The sequence below is a fragment of the Candoia aspera genome, chromosome 3 (assembly GCF_035149785.1).
Source record: "Candoia aspera isolate rCanAsp1 chromosome 3, rCanAsp1.hap2, whole genome shotgun sequence".
Taxonomy (NCBI): domain Eukaryota; kingdom Metazoa; phylum Chordata; class Lepidosauria; order Squamata; family Boidae; genus Candoia; species Candoia aspera.
This window is the reverse complement of record NC_086155.1, coordinates 2,878,572-2,905,338: the sequence shown is the minus strand read 5'-3', so window position 1 is coordinate 2,905,338 and position 26,767 is coordinate 2,878,572. Positions and strand designations below refer to the sequence as shown.

Here is a 26,767-nt window from a genome sequence, read left to right as displayed (position 1 = left end):
GCCTTCTGCTTTTAAGTTCCATATTTAAGTTGCATCAAACTTTCAGCAGCCAGCCTGGAACTTCATTCTCAACATGGAAGGAGGGGTCAAAAAAAGCAGGATGGTGGCTGCAATGGAAGCCCTGCCCTTCCTTTTTTTTTTTTTTACACCCAACGTGCACAAAAAGGGGGAAGGGCTTCAGTCGCACTGTTGTGATCGCCATCTGGACTTTTTGACACTCCACCACCACCACGCACACTCCGTGCAAGTAGAGTAAGGTCACATTTCTAACAGAGGGCATAAACTCTGTGCTTTGAACGGTTGGTCTGTATTCAGAAATCTCTTAAATGTAATGTTTTCAGGTAAGCCCCATTCACTCATTGGTTATGGGACTCATAAGTTGGCTTTTAATGTGGCTATAGCCATGGGGCAGGGTGGGTGGGTTACACAATGCCCTGAATTAATCCAAGAGGACTGCTGTTCACACAACACACCAAGCTGCAGAAATCTAACCAAGGTTTGCATAAATGCCATCGCTTAATCTTTCTGTGAATTCTGAAATATACCATCGAGGTTCCCTTTGCCGTTTACCTCCTGCAGAGTTGAAAATGCAAGTGATTTATCTTTTAATCGTTTTCAGAGGCAAACTTAACACTGGTTTTTTCGCAAAAGCACAAATACTGTACAGAATCAAACATGGCAGCATCAAAGTGTTGGATCAAAGGAGTCACATAATCACAGCGGTAATGAATTTCTACCCTAATGTTGAGGTTCTTCTGGTACCCTAGCTGCTTAGTAATCTTATTGGAGGCAAACAGAAAGGAAAGTGAGCTGCTGTTACGGGCAGCTAAAATGGCTTCTGCATAAATTTAATTTCACCTTCATGGACAGATAATTTGGGACACGTTTATCTTCCTTCCCAAATCAGAAATACCTGTCTTTCAAATAACGTTATCAATGTGCACACCTAAAAATACATTAAGTAGCATTAAGTCCAGTCTTCCCCGAGGGACATTGTGTGACCTATCTTCCTTGCACCTAACCTCTCTCATTTTCCGGGTATGTTGTCTAGGACACATATCCTAAATATAACATTCCAAATCTCTCTAGATTATCTCTGGTTCTCCAGGCTTCCCAGAAGTATTTGAAAAACTGTTGGCATCTCTTGGCATCCTCCCCATCGTTTTAACATCTCTTGGTACCATTTCAAGTAAATTCACATAATGGTACATTAAAAAAAAAGGCCTTTTTAGCAATTTCACAACAGTAATTCCCAGCCCTCCTTACGCTATTAGTTGCGGTCCTATCTCATCAGAAATCATGTTGAGGATCCCTTCTGCAGACTTCTCACTTTCTCTGGAAAGACTCTGCTATCCCTAAAATTCAATTTCAGAAACTAGATTTGGGTGACCGGAGAGGTGACCACAGACCCACAGAGCTCCATCTGACACTGACCCTGTCTCAAATAATTTCTATGTTGTGGCTGGGCGTCCTAAAGCAGCAGCAGCAGCTTCTTGGCCTATAAATATCCTTACGGTAAAGCGAGTAAACACGGAATGTACGCCAAGCCAGCATATTCGGTCATACAGCCGCAGCCCACAACTCTGTGGTTTTAATGCAGTGAGTGACAAGCATCCGTGGCTTCAGTGAGGCCACGCAGATCCGACCCTGAAACCTCGACAGACGCGCAACATAATGCTGTTTGTGCAGAAGGGCAAGAGAAGAAAACGGTGGCCACTCCGTACGAAAAAGGGAAGCAGAACATCTAGACCGAAACGAACCAACAAGCAAAGGCTCTGGGCGCAACCGATACAGGAGGGGGTGAAGAATATGCCCCGCTCGCCCAACCCAGAGGTAGAAGAGCGCCTTCCACTTGGCCCCATCACCTCATCAGTGGCGCAGGAGAGTCCTCTGAGATTGACCAGGCGGGAGCCAAGGGCCCCGATTCCAACAGTTCCTGGTCACGCTGCAGAAGACGTGCCCAATGGTCCAGAATTCACCTTGGCCGCCCTTCAGGCCCCCGTCCTCCCACGCACACGGACGGGTTCCCTGGAAAGTCCAACGTTCAGGATGGTTGGGCCTTTGGCTCAATGGCAGTTCTGACAATTCGGATGGCAGGGGATCCCATTTACCTTGCAACGGCAGCCCCCGCTGATGTCCCCCGAGCCCTGAGGTGAAAGAAGAACAGAGCGTGAAAGGGGGGCGCAGGATCGGCAAGTACAAGTCCCCCCCCCCAAAGAGGGAGTGTGTTTGTCACATGTCTGAATTCAGTGCCATCTTATGTTTGTTCTGGGGGTAAAAGATGTAGGTCACCCATGGGGCACATTTGGCACCTTGCTGTCTTCAGTGAAGAGTGTGTATGGGGGGGGGGAGTCTGGGAACCCCTGTTTATAACCAGACGGTCCCCTCAGGGACCCAAAGCCTTTACCGATCAACCACAGCATCACACAGTCCGTCCCAATCTCCCTTTCGGCCATCTGTGATGCAGGAATGTGTATAAAAGTGTTGGGGCTTCAATCACACAGTTGTGGCCACCATCTTGACCTTTTTGACTCCTCCCACCCACCCCCTTTACCTAGTGGGATGTCCTGAGTTGTCCCAAGGCCAACTGCCTTCAGTAGACATCACAGATGGGGAAACGGGCAGTAAATTACAGTAATTCAGGACTATCATATTGGGGTTGCCAAACTCCAGACAACCAGCAGGAGGCAGCAGTGCTGTTCTTTGCTATCTTGTGGACTTCACAGCCCAGATCCTGTAGAGCAGTGTTTCTCAACCTTGACAACTTTACGATGGGTGGACTTCAACTCCCAGAATGCCGTCTGGGGAATCCTGGGAGTTGAAGTCCACCCATCTTAAAGTTGTTGAGATTGAGAAACGCCGACCTGGTCCAACCCTCTGTGATATGTAGGAATATGGTGGGTCACGCGTAATATTATTCCAAGGGGCACAGTTGGGAAGACTGTGCCCTGCGCACCCTCGTTTCTACCCGCCGTCAACACATACCCCTGGTCCCCAGCGTGGGCCTTTGGTCACCCAGCAAATCTCCGTGTGGCAGACAGTGCAACGGATCCAGTCGCAGCCATCCTTCTTCTGGACGATGATTCTGCAGGTGGGGCAGTACATGGCCTCCCCATCGCTCACCAGCCTCTGAAAAGGGAGCAGAGCTGTCCAAACACCTACAGCTTGTGCCAGCCTCTTCCTAGTGGAACCGGTGGGGTGCGAGTGTGAGGAAAGGGGCCCAGCCTATAGCCAACCTATGCATGGAATCAAAAGGCACGATGCAGGTTTTGCTAGGAGTTAGCAAAAAAAAAAGGTGGTATGCCCAAATTCCCCCAAATTCCCTTTCTCAGAAATAAAAACATAAGGAGTTTGTCAGGGAACCAGGGTTTCAGATACTTGACCAGTGGCATATTTCTGTCTCCTGGTCACGTGACCATAAACAGCCACAGAAAATGTGAATGCGGTTGACTAATATAAGACCGTTACCAAAATTGTTCTTACGTAAAATCCTACGTGCTTGGCATCAGAAGCACAAAAGGCCTCGTTCCGTTGCACCATAAGATGTGTGTTATGGAGGGCAACCATCTGCAACGGGCTGACTCACATCACCAAGTTCCTATTTCATTTAAGTTATCCCTCCGCATTCTGACAGCCACCAAAGAACTGGGGTAGCAAGTATTTCCTGCCAGCATCATATAGCTTGAGGAAGGGGTAAGTGAATTCAAAATTGTGTTCTGACACTTCCTTTCCCCTGGAAATTGCTCGGGCTGCCTGATGAGGTCATCCCATATTTTTCTCACAGCTGGGCCCCACTAACAGGGTAAAACGTAAACTTGGTTAACTAGTATTCCAGGTCCCTTGTTTGTGGACATGCTACGCCCAAACAGATCAGCTGTAGAACGGCTTAATGCGATGGCCTGGTTGACACATAGCTAACACAGAGCGGGGTTCCCAAAACACTTTGAACGACAAATGACCCGACTTGTTTTAATCAGGTCTACCATGTTTCACAAGTCCAGATGATCCATCTGGCAACGGGATTGGGCTGCCCCAATGTCACCCAAAGGGCTTTCAGGACTGAACAGAGATTGAAAAGCAACTCTTCGCAAGCCAGGAGCTCACTTAGTACTCCAGCTACATCAACCAGACGTTCTCCAGTTGAGTAAGACACAAAGCCCATTGACGTGGGTGGTCCGATACTGTATATCTAGAGCACTCTGAAGGGGGGACATGCAAGTCCATAAGGATCTGGGGAGCTGCAAGTCAACTGGGATAAATATCTGAAATGGCTCTTGGTGACACTTGGTGGGTGAATCACACAAGACTGCTGACACTTGATGGGCTGCATCCTGGAGGGAAGGGCGGTTTCTGCAAGCTGTTCCCTGCAACCCTGCCTTTCTCACCAGCAACGCCTCAGTGGTCTGTTGTACAGTGAGGTCATTCTGCGCCCGTATTCGGAGATCATCCTGGTATTCCTTGCAGTTCATGTTTTCGTGAATAGCCTGTGGGCAAAACATAGTTGGATCCTGGTCCATCATGAAGCCAAAGTCAGCTTGTGTTGACCTTCCCTTAGGAGAGCCCTGCCAGTAATCCAGCCCGTAGGGGACAGATTCCAGACATTAATAGTGGGCAGGAAAGAGAGGAATCCTGTGTCCCCATGCCAAGAAGGGCACAGCTGAGACCTTTCCACCAAGAATTAATCTACATGGAAGGACAAGTTTTCCACCCGTAAAAAGAAAGGAATCAATGCTGGGAATCCCAGCACGAGGCCAACAGGAACTGGTGTGCCTCCGCCATTTTCCTTGTGGCCCCTCCAGGCTCATTTCAATTTTTTTTTACAAAGCAAACTGGGAAACTGATACATTCCAAAGCCTCACTGGGTATGCAACCAAGACATCAGCCCTAAACTCAGGGACAGGGCTGAAAAAGTTGAAATGGCGGCTGCAACAATGTGATCTAAACCCCGCCCCTTTTTATAGGGGTCGCACTGCAACACATGTAAAAGGAGAGGAGCCTCAATCACGCGGTTGCAGACACCCCCTTGACTTTTTTGTTCTCCCCCCCTGGGTGCCCCGTCGAAGCCAATCTGGAACAGGCAGGGAGAGATTTGCCATCTGCAAACAGAAGGGATGGATGGACCTGTCCTCCTGCAGCATCTCTTGCCCAATGTCCTCTCCAGAGGTGGGACTTTGCTCACCTGACACAGCAGGCAGTTCCGTTTGAGGCACACCGGGCAGGAGAATTCATTCACATCGTCTTCGTAGAAGCACCAACCCCGACAGTCCGTGGTTTTGCAGTGGTAACTGAACCGGCTGCGATTCTCAGCAATGGAGATGCCCAAATCCAGAAAGCGCTGATATTCAGCCTCCGTTAGAAGCTATGGATGAAACGGAGACGACTTTAGAGAAGATCTTTGTAAGAGCTCCAGTTCCAGTTCCTTGACAGCTGAGGAACCTGCTCCTGGGACAATCCTGCAATGACAGTTTAACCCAGTGTTTCTCAACCTTGGCCCCTGGAAGATGGGTGGACTTCAACTCCCAGAATTCCCCAGCCAGCCATGGTTGAGAAACACTGGCCTGGACAATTTACACTATCTTATAATCTTAAAGGGAATTTTTATAAAGTGATGTACCCTTGCTATGTCAGCAGAGAAATTGTCCAGGCCAGTGTTTCTCAACCTTGGCCCCTTGAAGATGAGTGGACCAACTCCCAGAATTCTCCAGCCAGCATGGCTGGCTGGGGAATTCTGGGAGTTGAAGTCCACCCATCTTCAAGGGGCCAAGGTTGAGAAACACTGGGTTAGCCTGTGGAACCCACCACAGGAGGATACTGCGAAAATGGCCGAGAATAAATATTAGACTTGAGCTAAAATGGAGAAAGTGTTAGCAGTATGGTGAACAAACACAACTGAAAACCAGAAGCAGGCATTGTAAGACAACAGCGAAAGGATGGGGGATTTATGGCTCTCCAGATCTGGAACACCCCATGAAATGCCCCACTAATGCAGGTAGTCCTCGCTTAGCAACGGTAATGGGGACCGGGAACTCCATTGCTAAGTGACGCGGTCGTAAGGCGCGACATCACACGGCCGCGCCAACTTACAACGGCAGTTCCCTCAGTCCCAGTTGCAGGCTTCAGGCGAATCCCGTGCGGTCGCAGCGTCCTGTGGTCACGTGACTGCCCTTTATGGCCTCCTGCTGGCTTCCCCATTGACTAAGGTTGCAAATGGCAGTCACATGACCACAGGACACTGCAGCATCATAATTGTGAGCCGGTCGCCGCGCACCCAAATTGTGATCACGTGACTGCAGGGGTGCTGTGACAGCCACAGCTACGAGGACCGGTCCTAAGGCCCCCTCGTTCAGCACCGTTGCAACTTTGAACAGTCACTAAACAAGTGGATGTTAAATGAGGACTGCCTGTACACTTATTTTATTTTATTTTATTTATTTATTACTCATATTTAGCCACCGCCCATCTCCCCCAGAAGAGGGACTCTGGGCAGTTTACAATAAAATTCCCCATAAAACATAAACATTAAAATCACATAAAACAATTATAATAAAACTGGGCACCAGATTGCTCCCAGTTTGTATTGCTTTAAATATATATACACGGTATCTTGATTTAGAAATGATCTGAGAGAGCAATTTGGCACACCGGTGTTTTCCATCCACCTACTGTGGTTATCTCTACTGTGTCTGCCATTTTGTGAGAGCACCCCCGATGTACTGTCAAAATTCCAAATACGTCCTCCAACCTTAGTGGCTGGACACCCTGCTCCAGATGTTGCTAACCTACAAAGCCCAGCATCCTTCACCATTTGGGTGTGGGTAGTGGCACAGGGTACCACCTGGAGAGCCACAGCTTCTCTCTTCTGGGTCAGTGGCAAGACACGTTAGGCGAGAAGTGGGGCGGAGACGCTGCTACTCAGCTGGTTCTGAGCTCTGCTTGGATACCCACCGCTTTGATCTCGCGGTCCAGCAGCTGCCAGGGACAAGAGTACTTGTCATCGATGTAGGGGCATTTGACCTCCGGTTCTGGGCTGTTGAGGATGGTCCCTCTCAAGCAGTCCCTGGGGAGAAAGGAAGATTCTTACAAAGCTGGACCACTCCTAGAACTTCCACGGACCTCTGAGGCGGCCTGAAGAACTTTGCAAACTTGGGCACCTCCTTGTCCCCAAGAACTCTGAACTTCGCTAGCAAAGTAGTTTCAGCTTCACAAATAGCTCTAGGAGTCCCTGTGGTTTTACTCTCACTTCTCCTCCCAATTCTTTGCTCCCCAAAAGAACTGCAGACCCCCAGAGTCCCCCTTCGGCCTTTCCTATTTATACCTCACTTTCCAATTTGTACCTCGCTTTGCCACTGCACAGTGCTCAGGCAGGGCCTGCATTTTATACTCGGCAATCCATTTCCTAATGGCTTCCTTAGTTCTTGATCCTTGAATCACCATCAGTGCAACTCCCAGTTTTGGTCCCATCCAAGAGAAATTTGAGAACAGAGGTAGGAGCTAGCAGTTCCCATGCTAGGGAGACCAGTTATATAAACCCACCTTAGCTGTCTCCTAGGACCGTCAAGAGATCATCCAAGGGTCCACCTCTGCCTTATGACCAGGACTTGGCAGCAAATCCTGAGCACGTTTTGGAGCCAAGGTACGGCCCTTCTGGGACACTCACTTGCAGAAGGAATGAAGGCACTCCCGCAGGGTCACCCCCTCTCCGGGCTCCAGGTTCACGAAGCAGATTGGGCACTCCATGGCTTCTTCAGAAGGCACCAAATTCTGGTTGTCCCACTGCAGGAGTTGCTGATAGTTCCTTTGCTTCTGCTGTTCGTTCACCTGCACCCAAAGAGAGGAGGGGAGTGGGGGGCTTCTTAGGCGCGTGGCTTTTACAGCCTAGACTGCGCACGAAGTCTGAGGAGGCCAGGCCCATTCTCTTCTCCAGCCAGTAGGGATCAGGTCGCATTCACACAGGGTGTAGAGGAACTCACTGAGACTGGATGTGTTTCAGAACATCACCAGATGGATGTTCCAATGGCAGGCATACGTGGGAAAAGAACGGTTAGCCCTTCAGTGTGTAGCGTGGGGGGAAAAAAGAAGTTCAAGCGATTCACAGAGACCAAGAGAAGAGAATCTCTGTAGCTCGGGGTTGAACTGAGGAGTCCTGGGTGCCCCCTGAGCTTGGCTGTTGGCTTGCAGACGTTTCACAACCCAACTAGGGAACATCATCAGTGCGAGGGATGTAGTGTTTGCTCCCTGTTTATATCCAGCAGCTTGCCCTGCCCTTGTGGGTGGGGTGCGGTTTTCTCCTTGGGGGTTCCTTGATTGGTTATAGACACATAGAAATAAACCACAGTTACACACCATTCAAAACAGACAATAAAAAAGCTAAGAAGGAAACAGAAAAAGAGCAGAACACATCCCCTCCGGCAGCCGACACCCAGATAAGCAGGGATTGACACCAGGCAAACAGTCAAGCAAGCAGCAAACAACACCAAGGACTCTTCAATTCACAGAGACTCTGCCTTAATGAATTAACTCATAACTGGGGGCGGGAACTTCGCTTATTTAGTTCCCAAGACTATATCCTGTGGAGCCCGGTAGAAATCCTCTGTTCCCACAATTCAGAAAGTTACCATTAGCCACAGCAGACGACACTCCAAAGTCAGGAAATCAATGGACAGGTTTCAAAACATGGAAGCATCTCGAGACCACCCCCAGCCTTCCCTTCTGCAGCTCATCTCCTCTGAAATGCTGCTCTGGATGCCTGGAACACCCAGGCCAACCTTCCACCCGGATGTGGCTGGCCAGGTCCTACCGCTCACCTGCTCATACTGGCGTGTTGCCTCTTCTTCCCTTTGAAGCCACTCCTGTTCCTCGGCATCCAGCTGATAGCCTTCTGGGATGATGTAATCCCGGGGCCGCTCGGTGCAGCACATTTCGCAGCCTGGACGGGCTGGCTTGTTGATGAACGTGCAACTCGGGCACTCCCAACCAACCTGGGAAGCCACCCACGCAGGAGAGAAAGCAAAGGACTGAGGGGCATTCAGGAGGCCAAAGGGCAATCCACGTTGCAACTGTCAGCCCCACCAGGTAGCCCAGACCAGGGAATCGACTCCACCAGAAGGTTAAACTATTTTTATTGAGATGGGCTGTAACAACAGAACTGTTCAATTATTCTGGACCGCCTCCCCCTTCTTATACTCCAGTGAATTAGGGGGTTGTCTGCCTGAGGCTCTTCTGAATGTTATCTTGCTGCTCTGGACTTAAAAAATGCTTCAGCCCGTTTTGCCTAGAGAACGGCTCTTGCGTATTTCCACCAAGGTCATCTTCTTGCGAATCTCTTACCTTTGGGGGCTCGACAGGGAGAGACAGTGCAAAGCCGCTCCCCTCCTCGTAGACGTCCAGTGTGATCGAGGGCTCCATTGGTGCTGGGGAGTCCGCTGTGGTCGTTCCCCGGGGCAGCAGGATCCCTTCTTTAATGCCTAACTCTGATGATGCCACACAAGGGAGAAAGGAAGGCAGTCGTTTAGGAGCCATCCAAGACCACAAAAGGGCACCTGGGCAGGCTAAAAACTGGGTAGGAAGCTCCCTTTTAACCGTTCAGTCCATCCAGCTCCAACCAACCACTCTGCTTTCTAGTACCCCTTGTGGATTTTTAAAAATTAATTTTATTTCATATTTTGAAAGAACATACGGAAAAGCTACAAGGAAGGAAGGAGGGAGGGAGGGAGGAATAATAACCCCACTGAACTTTAATTTGAACATACAGGTAGTCCTTGACTTACAACCATTCGTTTAACAACAGTCTGAAGTTACGACAGCCTCGGAATGGGTGGTTTACTGCCTGTAAAGCACTTTCGAGCATCACAAAACTTCGTACCCCCACCCCCACAGTCACATGATTGCATTTTGGGCGCTTGGCAACCAGCTTACATTTATGACCGGTTGTAGCACCCTACAGTCACATGATTGCATTTTGCAACTTTTTTGCCGTTTTCCAGCAAAAAATGCCCCTTGGGGAAGCTGGATTCCCTTAACGGCTCATGATTCGCTTAAGGACCACTGTAAAAATGGTTGTAAAATCAGGTCCAGTCATGCGGTGACTCGACTTACGACCACAACAACTTACAATGGAAATCCCGATCCCAATTGTGGTCGTAAGTCGAGGACTACCTGTACTGAGTTAACACAGTACAAATCATTAACAAAACAATAAATAGTAAACAATACATTAGATCAACACTGAAAGTTACAGATTAAATTAAGGTATGATTCTATAAATAAGAGGACCAGAGCTTTGGATGTGGCAAAAATCCTTATGTCACATTATAATCCAAGAATGGTTTCCAGATAGAATTAAATTCTGCATCAGATGCACTTTTTATATAGGACATCCAAGCCTATTTCCTCACGGCTTCAGACTTTCCTGGGAGCCTCTGCATGCCACTGACCCCTGAGCAGTCACTGAGCCTGCCTTCCCAGTTGATGAGAAGTGATCAGCCCAGGGTTCGGGGGTACAAGACCTACTATACGCAAAAGACCCCAGGCTCACTCACCAGGATCTGTGGCAGAACAAGCAGAACAGGTTGGGCCAGAGGGATATATCTGATCCAGCATAAAGCAACTGCCTATTTTCTGACAATGAGTTCCTATGTAAGCTCAAAAGTACAGGTAGTCCCTGATTAACGACCACAATTGGGACAGGAATCTCAGTTGTTAAGTGAATTTGTCATTAAGCGAGACACCCACATGACTGCTTCACTCAGCGACCACAATCCCAGCACTTCCGGTTGTGGTCGTTAAAAGAGCAGCCTGCCGAAGGATTTCCTTGGTGGGTCTGCAGGAACAAAGCAGAAATCTTCAGGATTTGAGCTCCATTCCTGCAGCCCCTCGAAAGGTTTCCCCTCCCCTCCATCCCCTCTGCTTGCGACCTTCCCTACTGGCTTCCCCACTGACATTCTGGGGAAGCCAGCAGAGAAGACTGCAAATGGCAATCACATGATCGCAGGGCACTTGGCAACTGGTCATAAGTGCGAGCCGGTGGCCGAGCGCCTGAAATGCAGTCACGTGACCGCAGGGGGCTGGCATGACGTTTCATGACAGCCAGAAGTGCTTTGCGGGCCGTAAAGCACCCTTTCTAAGGCTGTCATAACTTTGAACGGTCGTCAAGCTACCTGTAGACCATCTTTTTACGAAAATACAGAAGAAAAATGCTGACTTTTTTTTTAATGCAGGTGCCCTGTTGAAGGAGTAAACTAATCCAGAGACCAGCCTCTTAGCTTTGCAGAAAGGCCCTAGCAGCACATGCTGGAGCTGTAAAAGCAGGCCATTTTCCATAAACCAAGCATGTACAACCCCAGTCCTTGTTTTGTCATGAATAAGCCAAACCTATTAAAGTTTGCCTGTCAACCTAGCAAGAATGGGTTTGCAAGCACACTGGGGATCCCTTGTTTGGATTAGGGGCTGCAGGCCAATCTCCTGAAGATTCAGAAATGAAAACAAGGCTCCTAGACTGTGATTTAGCTTCAAAACCTGGCTCGTTTGCATGACCCGGGCATCCTCCAGGAGAGATTCACCAGGGTTACTCATGTGATCATCCCCTGCATGAGCTCCTCCTAAGAAGTTAGCAAAACTAAACAAACCATGTTAGGCCACTGTTGGCTGAAACAGGTCACCCTATTTCGCCACCCCGACCTGTGATGGTTTCGGGTTAGGAAAACAAAGGCACTGTGGTTTGTTAGCCACCTTTTCCTGTTCAGTGTGGCCTGTGAACACAACCAGCAACGCTACTCAGCTTTCAGGGTTGATGATGTTTTGGCCAACTATTTTTAAAACGTCTCGTTGTTTATTACATAGATTTAAAGAATGCCCGACTCCAACTGGGTCTGGGTGCTTTACACAAGAAAAAGTCAGAACGATAAAACAGAAAAAAAACATGGGGAAAAAAATACGAAACTACATAAAAATCTTACAAGGACTCACCCACCACCCTGCCTGGGAGAGTAACCCGATTTTCAAGGACTTTCAGAATGTCATCAGGATGGGAGCCATATGGGAACTCTGGGGAGATGGCTGTTCCAAGGGTTAGGGTACCACGCAGAAGGCACACTTCCTGGGTGCCAACAAAGGGCACCGCTTCATCGAGGGGGCCTGGAGACACTCCCTTTGCTGGATCCTAGCAGATGGGCAGAAGTGGTCGGAAACAGCTGGTCCCTCAAATCCCCAGGCCCTCTTCTGACCAGCTCACCTGCCAGCTGCCTGCGTTCATGGTCCAACTCCACCGTTTCCTTGTTCAGGTTTGCAGCCTTGGCAGAGAGCAAGAAGAGGTATGCCATGTCCCCGTCTCTCTGGATGCCATGATAGTGGAGGGTCTCATGGTCCTGTGGCAGCCTCTGTCCAACCAACCACTTCTGGATGCTGGGAGGAAAACCATAATGGAGAAACATCTGTCCGGGAAAGAAAGGGAGCTGCAGGAAAGCCAAAGGAGATGTGCCTCCACCTTTTGCCGCCCCGACCTCTCCTGAAGACACACATGATCCAGCATCTTCCAGCTTTTTCAGATGTCCACCAAACATAAAACGTCCCTTCTTGTTGTTTTATACATTCCAGACCAGTGTTTCTCAACCTTGGCCCCTTTAAGACAGGTGGACTTCAACTCCCAGAATTCCCCAGCCAGCCATGCTGGCTGGAGAATTCTGGGAGTTGGTCCACCCATCTTAAAGGGGCCAAGGTTGAGAAACACTGGCCTGGACAATTTCTCTGCTGACATAGCAAGGGTACATCACTTTATAAAAATTCCCTTTAAGATTATAAGATAGTGTAAATTTCAGCCCTTTCAGCCACATATTTTCCCACTGTTCCATCTGTACAGCAGGTCCTCGGTTTAAGAACGTCCCGGTTTACAGACGACTCCTAGTTAAGAACGGACTGCCATAAAGACTATTACATTAAAAATTCGAGATAAGTACAATACTTTGGGTTAAATATACAATCCTACTTTGTGTATTATTATGTTTAAGATGTTTTGGTGCATTTGGAACTGTTTAAGTGTTTTATATGCATAGAAAGGTAAAATATGCAGGTATGCTATATACTAAGACAAACATTTGACTAACTGATGCTAAATAAATGTTCCAACTTACATACAAATTCAACTAAGGGACAGACTTAGGAACTGGAGACCTGCTGTATATTATAACCAAAAATTTTAGCCCACTTTATCATGCACTCTTTCACTTGTTCTTCTTCTGCTTCAAATTCCAATAAAAGTTCATACATTTTAGCAATTACATGTTCATTATTTGTACACAATTCTATTTCAAACTCAGTCTTATAATGTTCAAAACCATAAACTCTTTTGTCTACTTTAAATCTTTCTAACAGCTGTAAATAAGAGAACCATTGGCAGCTATATTATTACTATTATTCAAATTTAATTACCGCCCATCTCCCCCAAGAGAGGGACTCTGGGCGGTTTACAATAAAATCAAACTACGATCATAAACGTTAAAAGCTCATAAAACCAGGCACATTACAATTATTATAAAATGCAATAAATAAATATATATATCCCTCTGCCACCAGTTCTTCTCTTGATTTTATTTTACATTCCCTTTGACAATATTCTAGTATCTCACAATAAGTTAGCCATTTGTGTTTGCCTATTATTTCGCGTCTATAAAATGCTTCTTGTGCTGAGAGCCCCAAAGGTGTTTTTGGGCACAACCTGGGTTTGTGTCTATTCCGTATTTTCAATATGGCACGTCCAAGATAATGATTTTTAAAATCCACGTTAACCTTGACTTTATCGTTCCAGAACTATCCATGCCACCCAAATCTCAGGTCGTGTCCTTCTCAGCAGCACCCACCCTTCCATCCAAACCAAACAGCAAGCTGCAAAATGCAATTTCAAATCAGGTAGACCCAGCCCTCCTCTTTCCTTTGCATCTTGTACCACCGTACATTTAACTCATGGTTTTTTCCCTTTCCGTACAAATTTAGTTATGTTCTTCTGCCACTGTTTAAACGGTGCTTCCCTTGTCAAAACAAGCATTGTCTGAAACAAAAACATCATTCTAGGCAAGACATTCATTTTTATCACAGAAATTCTCCCCAGCAATGGCAGTCGTAGTTTCTCCCATGTTAACATATTTTTTAACTTCATTCCATGTCTTAACAAAGTTATTTTGAAATAACATACAGTTCATATTTGCCACAGTGATACCCAGATATCTTACCTTCTTCTCAATCTTAAAACCAGTTTAATTCAACAATTCTGTTTGATCTTCTATTTTCATATTTTTTGTTAACATCTCCATCTTCCATTTATTAATCTCAAAACCTGCTAATGCCCCAAATTCTTTTAATCTGCCCATTAATGTTTCAATTCCCTTTAAAGGACCTTCCAGAATCAGCACCAAGTCATCTGCAAAAGCCCTTAACTCATGCGTTTCTTTTTTAACCTTTATTCCCACAATCCTCTCATCTTGTCTTATTATCTCTATTTTGGATTCAAATACATACACTGATTCAGAGGATTTTAAAGATCAATACACAATTGAGACCAGAAGTTTTTCTTTTGGGATTGATGGACAAACAATTGGAAAAAAGTCATGGAACTTTTGTTTTTGTACATGGTAACTGCAGCAAAATTATTGTGCACACAAAGATGGAAAGATTCAGCACTACCCACGATGGAGGAGTGGTTGGTGAAGATGATGGAACTTGCTGAGATGGCTAAAGTGACTTCTTTGATCAGAGAAAAAATATAAACATTTATTGCTAACTGGGAACCCCCTAAGGACTTTTTGCGTAAAACAGAAACAAATGAACTTATGAATTATGTTTTTGAGGATTAGACAGGACAGATTATAGAAAGAAGAGTTATGCTGTAACCATAGAGTAAAAAGTAAATTTATAATTGCACTTATAACTGCTGTAAAAAAGATTGGAAGCTACTTCCTTGTATCTTTTTTCTTTCTTTTCTATTTTTCCTTTACTTTTTTTCCCCTTCTTGCACTTGTAGCTTTTTCTTTGGTTTCTTTTTCTTTTCCTTACTTTATATTAGTTTGCATTAGTTTTTATCTTCCTTTTTAAAAATCTTTCATAAAAATTATATATAAAGGCACCCATGATGACACCTTCATAGACAGTGTCCCTCGCCAATGAATCCAAGAACACCCAGCTGTTTGCCCCAAATGTACGTGACTGGGCAGGATCTCTAGCAGTTCATACCATGTCTTTGAGGGAAGCCACGGTCATGGAAGGTTGGACCTTCAGGAAGATGGGAGTAGTGACCATCTGGGCATCTTCCACGCCCACCCACAGCCTAGAAGAAAGGAGAGGCATCAAGAGAAGGTAACTCACCAGGTCTGCCCCCAAGTTCATCCCCACTCCACAGTTCTGTTAGCCTCTGACTTGTTCACACTACCAAGGTCAGAGGTCATCATCTCAGGGTTCTCCTCCTGAGCCCTCTGCTGTTCCTGAATGTGCTTCCTCCCCCTTCTCCATCCCAGCTATGACGTTTTTGTAAGGTAGCCCTCTCTAACCTAGCATCCTCCAGCTATGATAGACTACAAGTCCAAGCATTATCAGCCAGGAGGATTTTTGCCATGGTGGCTAGGACCTCTGGGAGCTGTAGTCCAGGACATCTTTGAGGATACTAGACCAGAAATAAGGACCTTACCATGCAAGGTGATAAAATGGTAAAGTCTTCTTTACATCCAATTTGGCTCCCGATGGGCCCATCCATAAATTTTGGGGGGGCAACGGTACAGATGTGGTTCATTAGTGCCTTCCTCCTGGATATTCTTTTAACTTCCCAGTCTACCTACAGCCTTGAGATTTGCTGGTTGTCCCCCATCCAAATCCTAACCAGGCCTGATTCTGCTTAGCTTTCCAAGATCAGCCAAGGTCAATTACAAGCCACCACTTGCTCTAATTCCAAGCCCAAAGCCCTGCTGTTACTGCAGCAAGCCTACTGCTCTTTGCTAATTATTACAGGTAGTTCTCAACTTACAACCACAATAGGGAATTCACAATTCATTGTTAACCAGTACAGTCATTAAGCGAAGCATCACGTGACCGCACCCAATTTTACAACATTTTTTTGCAGCAGTTATTAAGCGAATCACATCATTAAGTGAATCTGGATTCCCCCACTGATTTTGCTTGTCGGAAGCTGGCTGGGGAGGTTGCAAATGGCGATCATGTGACCCCAGGATGCTGCGACCATTGTAAACACATGCCAGTTGCCAAGCGCCCTAATTTTGATCATGTGACTGCAGGGACGCCATGACTGTCGTAAGTGTGAGGACCAGCCGTAAGTCACTTTTTTCAGCGCCGTCATAACTTCAAATGGTCACTAAACAAATGATCATAAGTCAAGGACTACCTGTAGTGGTAGGAACGATTGGCTATTGGCCAAAGCACACACCAACGGTTGCCATTAGGGTTATCAGTACTACCCCCTTTATCCTGATGGGAAAGGATGGCAAGTTCTCCTCAACTCTCCTTTGAGCATTTTCAGTCACATCTCTGACATCTCAACCAGGGCTAAGCAGCTCCCTGGAGGTTGCAGGGAGTGAACTTCATGGCTTGGGGAAGGAGATGTCTTAGTAGGTAAAGAGATGGGCCAGGTCAACCTTATCTGGAAAGCCACGATTTTTCTGGGTTTTTGGCAAACCAGTTGGGTCTCTAACTAAAGGAATTTAGAGCCTGGGGAGGGTATGCGTGAGCCGTTAAGGAAGGGCTTGGAGAAGCGATGGCCCAGTCCAGAGGTGGAAGGGAAGGTGAGAAAGAAACTCAAGAAAACCCCGCCTTGATTTTGCTTAGCAGAAGATGGGGCAGAGAGAAACTTTGGCAGGCTTTCCAGATTCTGCTGTTACACCCTACAATGAAGCAGCATTCCTGGAATCCACGCTGTGTCTGCTTCTTGACCTGGCCTACCTCGAAGGGCTGGCAATAACACAGCAACATTTCTGTTCAAAACAATGGGAAACCAAAGGCTGAGGGTGCCCCAGGAGTAGACTCCAGGGGCTTGGAAACCACAGGATTCCCCCCACCCCAGCCTAAGCAGCTCAAAGTTTGAGAATCGGGCTGTCCAAAATCCACCTTCGGCACTGCTGCACCTCCTATGCCATCACCTAATGTCTCGCTGGGGGTAGGTGTCCGGTTCCAGCTGCACCGTGATGGGGACGTGTCGCTCAGCCAGCCAGACGGCACATTGCCGGGCCACCTCTTCCTCCCCGCCTCTGATCGCCTCCGCCAGCCTCAGGGCTTGCTGCTCAGCTGAGGGGGAGAGGAGCAATTCAGCTGCGGAACTCCTCGCCACAGGACCCTGCCCCACCCGTGACCCATTTTTTTATTTATATGCTGACATCTGCGTCTAAAGCTCCATAACATAAGGGAGATATCCAGGCATGGGCGTCCCCAGCAGGTTTAGCAAACGCCAACTTTAGGTCTGTTTTTTCATGCCCATTCTGGGTCTGGAGAGAGAAAGCCAGTTTGGGGTAGTGGCCAGGGGACTGTGGGTTCTAGTCCTCCCATTGGCACAGAAATTGGCTGGGTGACTTTGGGCCGGTCGCTCTCTCTCAGCCCAACCCACCTCACAGGGTTGCTGTTGTGGGGAAAAACAGGAGGAAGGAGCATTTGGGATGCTGTCCAGAGCTGCACAAAATAAAAGCAGGATAAATAGATAAATCTTGCTGCCCCCCACCCCCGTCCTCCGTGGATCCATATCAAATTAGAAGAGCTGAAGGCCCAGGTGGTGGTGCGGAAAAGTCCTTTCCAGCAACTGAAAATGACAAGGGAGCATCGATGGCCGAGAAGCAGAGCTAAATTCGGCATTCCCCAACCATCTTGGCGCATTTTTGAATACGGATAGAACACTGTATGAACTTCCAGGAGACCGTACCTTGCCTCAAGTGCCCTATTCACATAATATCAATATTGCTCCATGGCCAACAGCTATTTCAAAAGCTGCTTTGAAATAGCCTTTTTTTTAAAAGAGGCTAAATCTCCTTCAAATCAATTTTGACTCCTGGGGACTTCAGAGAGAGACCCCCAAGTTGCTGTCTTGTCAATCAAGCAGAAGCAGTCTGCCGCTGCCTCCTTCCTGGATGGTTTCTGACTTCCCAATTTACAGCCTTGGGATCTTCTGGTGGTCTCCCATCCAAAGACTACCTGGAGCCAACCCTGCTCAGCCTCTGAGATCACCCAGGATCAGTGAGGTGTGCCATGCAAGGGCAAGAATCTAAAGAAAATCCAGTTCTTCTTTCGTCCCCAACAGGATGGTGCATTTTTCTTAAGATTAAATTTAAGAGGGAGAGCCAGTTTGGGGTAGTGCTTAAAGGCATCGGCCTAGAAACCAGGAGACGGGGAGTTCTAGTCCACCTTGGGCACAAAACCAGCTGGGTGACTTTGGCTGATCCCTCTCTCTCAGCCCTAGGAAGAAGACCAGGGTGAACCACTTCTGAAATCTTGCCAAGAAAGCTGCAGGGACTTGTCCAGGCAGTCGCCAGGAGTCAAGACTGACTCGAACGCACCAAAAAAGGAAATTCTATTTGGGCCCTTTTAGAATATGTATGCCTTTTATGACACAGGGGGAAGAAACAACCATAGGAGACCTTATTTCTGCTCCATTTCAGCAAGGAGAGTCCAGAAACACAGCCCGCATTGGCCCTTTCGGTTTCCTTTGCACGCATCCCTCCACCCTGTTGCATACCCAGCCCCTTCACCTGCAGCCTCACCTTTCCTTGTTGCCTTCTCCATGAGCACGTTCAGCCACCCAGACTCCTGAAGCAAAGAGAACAAGGACCTGTGGGGTTGTGTACAATTCTTCCAACCTCAATCACACATAACAGGCCTCCCCAGCCCCAAGGGATTTCGGCACTGACTCCACAGGGCCACCAACCCTGAGATTGGAAAATGCAATGTAGGCCCCTGAATCCACCTTTCTCCTTGCAGCAGGAATCCAAATGAACGCATCTTCAAGGAATGGGCCTCTGCTTGAATGCCTCCGGCGAAAAAACCCTCACCTACTCCCTGGGTATCTCGTTCCACAGTTGACCTGAAGCGTTTCCTGACATTGAACCAGAATCGGCCTTCTTGCAACTTCAGTCTGTTTCTGAGCCCTGCACCCTGAAACGAGAGAAAATAGATCTTGACTTTGTTTAGACATCCTTCCAGGTACATTTATACTATAGTTTAATCCGTTCAATCATGTCCGATTCTCGGAGACTGCCTGGACAAGTCCCTGCAGTTTTCTTGGCACGGTTTTTCGGAAGTGGCTTGCCATTGCCTCCCTCCCAGGGCTGAGAGGGAGTGACTGGCCCAAGGTCCTGCAGCTGGCTTTGTGCCTCAGGCAGGACTAGAACTCAGGGTCTCTCCATTTCTAGCCTGGTGCCTTAACCACTACATCCAACTGGCTCTCAACTTCAATCTGTGTTTCTGAGTCCTGCGCTCTGCAATGAGAGAAAACAGACTGTGACTTTGTCTGGCCATTCTTCCAGGTACATAAAAGGTGCTATTTTATTCTCAAGTTCCACTGCTCAAGGCTAAACATGCTCAGTTGCTTCCATGTCTCTTCAGAGATCTTAGGATCAAATCCTCTGCTTCGTTTCCCTGCTCTTAACTGGTTCCAGTTTCTCTGAATCCTTCCTAAAAGCTGCTGCCCAAAACTGGACCCAGGACTTGAGGCAGAGTCTGCGCAAACCAGAAGTGAATAGAGCTTTGACTTCCCCAGTTTTGGAAATCCTACTTCTGCTGACTCAGCCTAGAAGTGCATTTTTTGCAGCTGCAGCACAGAATGACTCATACTCAGGTTGCAAGGCTTCAGATCTATAAAGCAATGAGAACTGGGGCCCATTCAGAGTCCCAGGCCTACCTGGGGGTGCCACTAATGAAACTTGCAAAGCCTGCAGGAGTATCCACAGGGGGCTCAAAAAAATCACGATGGTGGCCATGACGGTGTGATCAACACCATCATTGTGACTGTGTTGAATCCCTTCTGAGGATTGCCAACTTTTTTACCGATTGCTCGTTTATTCGTTTAGTCGCTTCCGACTCTTCGTGACTTCATGGACCAGCCCACGCCAGAGCTTCCTGTCGGTCGTCAACACCCCCAGCTCCCCCAGGGACGAGTCCGTCACCTCTAGAATATCATCCATCCACCTTGCCCTTGGTCGGCCCCTCTTCCTTTTGCCCTCCACTCTCCCCAGCATCAGCATCTTCTCCAGGCTGTCCTGTCTTCTCATTATGTGGCCAAAGTATTTCAGTTTTGCCTTTAATATCATTCCTTCAAGTGAGCAGTCTGGCTTTATTTCCTGGAGGATGGACTGGTTTGATCTTCTTGCAGTCCAAGGCACTCTCAGGATTTTCCTCCAACACCACAGTTCAAAAGCATCGATCTTCCTTCGCTCAGCCTTCCTTATGGTCCAGCTCTCGCAGCCATGTTACTACGGGGAACACCATTGCTTTAACTATGCGGGCCTTTGTTGTCAGTGTGATGTCTCTGCTCTTCACTATTTTATCGAGATTGGTCATTGCTCTTCTCCCAAGAATTAAGCATCTTCTGATTTCCTGACTGCAGTCAGCATCTGCAGTAATCTTCGCACCTAGAAATACAAAGTCTTTCACTGCTTCTACATTTTCTCCCTCTATTTGCCAGTTATCGATCAAGCTGGTTGCCATAATCTTGGTTTTTTTGAGGTTTAGCTGCAAGCCAGCTTTTGCACTTTCTTCTTTCACCATCATAAGGCTCCTCAGCTCCTCTTCGCTTTCAGCCATCAAAGTGGTATCATCTGCATCTCTGAGATTATTAATGTTTCCTCCAGCGATTTTAACTCCAGCCTTGGATTCCTCAAGCCCAGCATGTTGCATGATGTGTTCTGCGTACAAGTTGAATAGGTAGGGTGAGAGGATACAGCCCTGCCGTACTCCTTTCCCAATCTTAAACCAGTCCGTTGTTCCGTGGTCTGTTCTTACTGTTGCTACTTGGTCGTTATACAGATTCTTCAGGAGGCAGACAAGATGACTTGGTATCCCCATACTGCTAAGGACTTGCCACAATTTGTTGTGGTCCACACAGTCAAAGGCTTCAGAATAGTCAATAAAACAGAAATAGATGTTTTTCTGAAACTCCCTGGCTTTTTCCATTATCCAGCGGATATTGGCAATTAGGTCCCTCGTTCCTCTGCCTTTTCTAAACCCAGCTTGTACATCTGGCAATTCTCGCTCCATGAACTGCTGAAGTCTACCTTGCAGGATCTTGAGCATTACCTTACTGGCGTGTGAGATGAGTGCCACTGTTCGATAGTTTGAACACTCTTTAGTGTTTCCCTTTTTTGGTATGGGGATATAAGTTGATTTTTTCCAATAGGATGGGCATTCTTGTGTTTTCCAAATTTGCTGGCATATAGCATGCATTACCTTGACAGCATCATCTTGCAAAATGTTGAACAGTTCAGCTGGGATGCCGTCGTCTCCTGCTGCCTTGTTATTAGCAATGCTTCTTAAGGCCCACTCAACCTCACTCGTCAGGATGTCTGGCTCTAGCTCACTGACCACACCGTCAAAGCTATCCCCGATATTGTTATCCTTCCTATACAGGTCTTCCGTATATTCTTGCCACCTTTTCTTGATCTCTTCTTCTTCTGTTAGGTCCTTGCCATCTTTGTTTTTGACCATACCCATTTTTGCCTGGAATTTACCTCCAGTGTTTCTAATTTTCTGGAAGAGGTCTCTTGACCTTCCTATTCTATTGTCTTCTTCCACTTCCACGCATTGCTTGTTTAAAAATAATTTCTTATCTCTTCTGGCTAACCTCTGGAATTTTGCATTTAATTGGGCATATCTCCCCCTATCCCTGTTGCCTTTTGCTTTCCTTCTTTCTTGGGCTACTTCTAGTGTCTCAGCAGACAGCCATTTTGCCTTCTTGGTTTTCTCTTTCTTTGGGATGTATTTTGTTGCCGCCTCCTGGACAATGTTGCGAACTTCTGTCCAGAGTTCTTCCGGGACCCTATCTACTAAGTCCAGTCCCTTAAATCGATTCTTCACCTCCACTGCATATTCCTTAGGAATATGAGTGAGCTCATATCTAGCTGATCTGTGGGTCTTCCCTAATCTCTTTAGTCTGATCCTAAATTGTGCAAGAAGAAGTTCGTGATCGGAACTACAGTCAGCTCCAGGTCTTGTTTTTACCGACTGTACAGATGTCCGCCACCTTTGGCTGCAAAGGATGGAGTCAATCTGATTTCGGTGTTGTCCATCTGGGGAAGTCCATGTATAAAGCCGTCTCTTAGGTTGCTGGAAGTGTTTGTTATGCAGAGTGAGTTGTCTTGGCAAAATTCTATCAGCCTATGTCCTGCTTCGTTTTGTTCTCCCAGGCCATGCTTACCTGTAATTCCAGGTGTCATTTGACTGCCCACCTTAGCATTCCAGTCTCCCGTGATGAAAATAACATCTCTTTTAGGTGTGTTGTCCAGTAGGTGCTGCAGATCCTCATAGAACTGCTCTACTTCAGCTTCTTCAGCATCTGTGGTTGGGGCGTATATTTGAATCACTGTGATGTTAGATGGCTTGCCCTGAATTCGAATTGAGATCATTCTATCGTTTTTTGGATTGTATCCGAGCACTGCTTTAGCCACTTGACTATTAATGATGAAGGCTACTCCATTTCTTCTGTGGTCCTCTTGTCCAGAGTAGTAGATCTGGTGGTCATTTGATGTGAAGTGGCCCATTCCAGTCCATTTCAGTTCACTGACACCCAAAATGTCTATCTTTAATCTTGACATCTCACCAATAACCACATCCAATTTGCCCTGGCTCATAGATCTTACATTCCAGGTTCCGATGGTGTGTTGATCCTTAGAACATCGGATTCGCCGTTCACCACCAGCACCGTCGGCCGCTAGCCGTCCTTTCGGCTTTGAGCTAGCTGCGTCATCACGTCTGGGGCTAGTTGAGCTCATCCTCTGTTCCTCCCCAGTAGCATTTTGACCATCTTCCGACCGGGGGGTCTCATCTTCCGATGGTATACCGACATATCTCTGGTTGTACTGATCCATTGAGTTTTCACGGCAAGAATACTGGGGTGAGTTGCCATGACCTTCCCCAGGGATCGCATTTAGTCTGACCTCTCTGTCATGACCTTCCCGTCTTGGGTGGCCCTTCACGGTTTAGCTCATGGCATCACTGAGGTGCTCAAGCTCCAGCACCATGGCAAGGTAACGATCCTTTGCTGAAGTGCTGATTGCTACTCCTGTGCTTTTCAAACCAACCTGGATTTATTTCCATGGCCTGAAAATCTGTCTTGAATGGTCCAAGGCATTGCACCTCAAGCTTATTCTAGACCAGTGTTTCTCAACCTTGGTGACCTTAAGATGTGTGGACTTCAATTCCCAGAATTCCTCAGCCAGCATTAGCTGGCTGGGGAATTCTGGGAGTTGAAGTCCACACATCTTAAAGTCGCCATGGTTGAGAAACACTGGTCTACTGTTTGAGGGGCACATGCACTCCAACTGATCCTTCGTTATAGATGAATGAAAGGGAATATAATAAAATTGCTCCCAAAGAAATAACAGACATTGGGAATAATAATCCATTCATTGCAAGATGATCTTTTCAAGCCAACAGCTCTTTCGGGAAGCTTCTGGGTAATTTTCCAGCTAAAACTGAAACACACAAAACTCCGTACAGAAGTGTGCAAGTTAGACCAAGTAAGAGCTTGTATCATTTCTCGTTGTGCAAAAATAGAAAGCTCGGCTTCCCTGCCTTTTCTGTCAGTTTCATTTTTCAGTATCCAACATTAAAAAAAACATCCTTCCAGTTTACGACTGGCAGGTTTTCCACACTCCTTGTAAGTTCTTAGAAAAGAGTCACCAGTTATACCAGGAAAAAAAACGGGAAAAAAAACAAAACCACATGCTGGTTACCTCACTCAGATAAGAAAAAAAAAAGTAGTTTTCTTTCATAAGCCCTAAGTTTGGCAAGAAAATGCCATGTGAGTTCCCCATCAGGCGCAGAGAGGCCTGGAGTTCAATCTGAAGAGGATTTCCCAGATGTTTGTTCTGCCTTTTCATCAACTAACCATTTGATGCCTTTCAAACGGTAGACACCATTTGCACCCGACATCCTGGCTATCACAACATTCTTGTGCAAATTAGAACACTCACTTCATTTGCACAACAGTGCACGGGGCTTCACCCCGTTGCACTAGGGCCTGAGTGTGTCTGGTCCCACGCCAGTGTTCTGTTATACAAGGGAGTGACAGATAGAAACCAAGTATTCCCCAACCTTTGCCTTTGGCTTGGAACCACAAGCCCCATCATTCCAACCAGAATGACTATTTGTGGGTTGTAGTGCCAGCAATGAATGGGGAGGTGGGGAGAATTGCTAGACGAAAGCCTTTGGCAGAAAATGAAAGGAGTAATTTAGAGGCAGGTGTTATAAGAACTTTAAAGTCCATGTTATGATAGGGATCCCCAAGGTCACAGCTGAATGCTGTAATGCAGGGTTTCTCAACCTTGGCCACGTGAAGATGTGCGGACTTCAACTCCCATGCTAGCTGGGGAATTCTGGGAGTTGAAATCCACACATCTTCAAGTGGCCAAGGTTGAGAAACACTGCTTTAACTTATTTTTTGAGGGAGGGAGGGAGGGAAGGAAGGAAGCAAGGAATTCTCAAACAAGCTGGATTATTTTCCAGCCAACAATAAAGCCTGTTTTATGGTTTTATATTTTATGGTTTTTATAGTTCTAGGTTTTATTATTGTGGTGAGTCACCCAGAGTTGTGTTTTTAGAGAAGCAGCCATACAAATCTTGGAAGGAAGGAAGGAAGGAAGGAAGGAAGGAAGGAAGGAAGGAAGGAAGGAAGGAAGGAAGGAAGGAAGGGAGGGAGGGAGGGAGGGAGGGAGGGAGGGAGGGAGGGAGGGAGGGAGGGAGGGAAAGTTAGCAGAAAGTGTGCAGCTCCAACAGCCAAGCCCTTTCCTCCCTTCCCAGTGGGATAAGGGACAGCTGAAAGGAAGTGATCCTTCCCACCAAAATCACCCACTGGAGGGAAAAACTAGCCTCAAGCATCAAAACTTTAACATCTGGCAGGGCAGGGGAGTGAACGTAGGTGGGTACTTAGAAGAGTGGGTTTAGCCCCTGCCAAGTTGCCCAATTAACAGGCTGCAGGAGCACAGCGGGGAGAGGCCCCTCCTGCTTCACCCAATGCCCACAAATTGCCAGCCAGGTTATTCTCAGTCATGGGCTTAGCGTGCTTTCAAAAGAAGTTGCACCTCTGTTCAGAACTAGCCCAAGTGACTGGTCACAGGTGCAGGTGTCTGCCCCCAAGGAGCGCCGGGGACACCCCCTCCTGCTCACTCAGGGCTCCTCCAGACCTGCAGCCTGTCGGTCCGGCAACAGCTTTGGAAGGTGCGTGCAAAGGGAGGCAGGTGGAACAACTGACCATGCACCAGCCGTCCACTGCTAGTACCACAAAGGAGTGGGACCACTGGCAGGAGGAGGCTGTGGCCAGGAGCATCAGAAATCAAGCTGTTTGTTTCTTTGACTGACTGATAATGTGCCCTCAAGTCACCGCTGACTCTGCTGCAGAGTGGGCAAAAGAAATCACAACAGGAATAAAAGCTGCAAAAAGCCCAGCCACGTGAAATTCTTCGTTGACACAAGCAGCAGAAACCTTTTAATGCACGTCAGTGCTGACAACAGGGCTAGGAACACCAAGCTGGCAAAACTCAGCCCAAGACTAGCGGTCCCTCAGCAGAGCATTAAACCCGCATCTCCCAGGAGCCCGAATCACTTCGAAAAGTCTGGAATTAGGTCGGTCTGCAGATGTCAGATGCCAAGGTCAAGCCCAAATGGCCACCAGGACAGCCTCCAGCGGCAGGGGAGGGGGGAACGCACCCCCAGCTGTCTGAAGCCACCAAGCGGAGCTGGGCAAATCCCGCCCTTCAGGGGAAGAAGGAACAGGCTCCTTTAAAACTGGAACTGCCTCTCCTTGTTCCTGGTGATGAGATGGCGGCAACTTCATGAGGACCAGACGCGTGGAAGAAGTTCACAGGCCGGACGGTGCACAGGGAGGGAGTGTGCAACGGCCGGAGTGGCAACCGATCTGCTTAAGCGCGTGCGGGGAGCACAGCTGCAGACTTTGAAGTCCCCAGCGGGGCGGGGGATGACTCTCCCTCCCCCCCAGGACCGAACGTCATCGGCCCAGGCCCCCCCGCCCCGCTCCCGCGCGCAGGCAGTAAATCCTCGGAGGAGGGAAAGAGGCCCGGACGGGACTCCCCGCCTCGCCCGCCCGGCTGCCGGGGGGCGCCGGAAATGGAAGGGCAGCGCCCGGCCCCTGCAGCCAGTCCCGCGCCCTGCAAGTGCGGGGAGCGCGCGGGGCCGGGCAGCGGAGCCCCCTGGGGGGAGCGGGGGCCGAAGTGGGGGGAGCGGGGGCCCAGCCCCGCCCCCGCCCCCCGGGCGGCCAGGGCCTCCCGCTCGCCCGCGCAGCTCGCGAGCATGTGCGCCGCGCCCGGGGAGCCTCGCCAGCGGGGCAGCGCCGGCGCGCCGGACCCCCGCCCGGGCGGGCGATCGAAGGGCGCGGGTCGGGGACGGGGCGGGGTCCGCCCTGCGCGACACTGACCTCCAGGCGCCGCCGCGGCTCCGGCAAGTTGCAGGGAAGCGCCGCCGCCGCCGCCCGGAAACCGAAAGCGAAGCGGCGGGAGCGCAGGAGGAGGAGGAGCGGCGGGCCGGGCAGCGCCGGGCACGCGGCTTCCGCGTCCCCCCCCCGCGGGCAGAG

At 48.2% G+C, this 26,767-nt stretch overlaps 1 protein-coding gene across 3 annotated transcripts; it reads right to left on the bottom strand.

Annotated features, from left to right (window-relative positions):
• Window positions 1-581: 581 nt before the first annotated feature.
• Window positions 582-26,679, bottom strand: RBCK1 (RANBP2-type and C3HC4-type zinc finger containing 1). 3 transcript variants are annotated; one of them, XM_063296840.1, is made up of 13 exons: window positions 19,052-19,185; window positions 18,732-18,777; window positions 17,127-17,271; window positions 15,217-15,310; window positions 12,230-12,428; window positions 9,328-9,470; window positions 8,805-8,978; window positions 7,658-7,818; window positions 6,946-7,057; window positions 5,180-5,359; window positions 4,386-4,484; window positions 2,986-3,129; window positions 582-2,147 (listed from the first exon to the last, which is right to left on the bottom strand). In XM_063296840.1, the coding sequence occupies exons 1-13, from the start codon at window positions 19,160-19,162 to the stop codon at window positions 2,067-2,069; spliced, it is 1,689 nt and encodes a 562-aa protein (XP_063152910.1). In that variant the 5' UTR covers window positions 19,163-19,185; the 3' UTR covers window positions 582-2,066. The 3 variants fall into 3 exon arrangements, with proteins under 3 accessions (XP_063152910.1, XP_063152911.1, XP_063152909.1); XM_063296841.1 differs by lacking the exons at window positions 582-2,147; window positions 2,986-3,129 and adding exons at window positions 19,407-19,445; window positions 26,612-26,679 and having other exon boundaries at window positions 3,571-4,484; window positions 19,052-19,085; XM_063296839.1 differs by lacking the exons at window positions 582-2,147; window positions 2,986-3,129 and having other exon boundaries at window positions 3,571-4,484; window positions 19,052-19,192.
• Between the last annotated feature and the right edge of the window lie 88 nt (window positions 26,680-26,767).

What these genes read in the sequence shown, in the direction of transcription:
- RBCK1 (XM_063296839.1), bottom strand. Translation starts at nt 19,162, where the DNA reads ATGTCTAAACAAAGTCAAGATCTATTTTCTCTCGTTTCAGGGTGCAGG. An exon ending in TGCCTTCATTCCTTCTGCAA is followed by an intron (nt 7,058 to 7,657) that starts GTGAGTGTCCCA and finishes CTTTCTCCCCAG; the next exon opens with GGACTGCTTGAGAGGGACCA. An exon ending in TGGACCGCGAGATCAAAGCG is followed by an intron (nt 5,360 to 6,945) that starts GTGGGTATCCAA and finishes TTTCATCCATAG; the next exon opens with CTTCTAACGGAGGCTGAATA.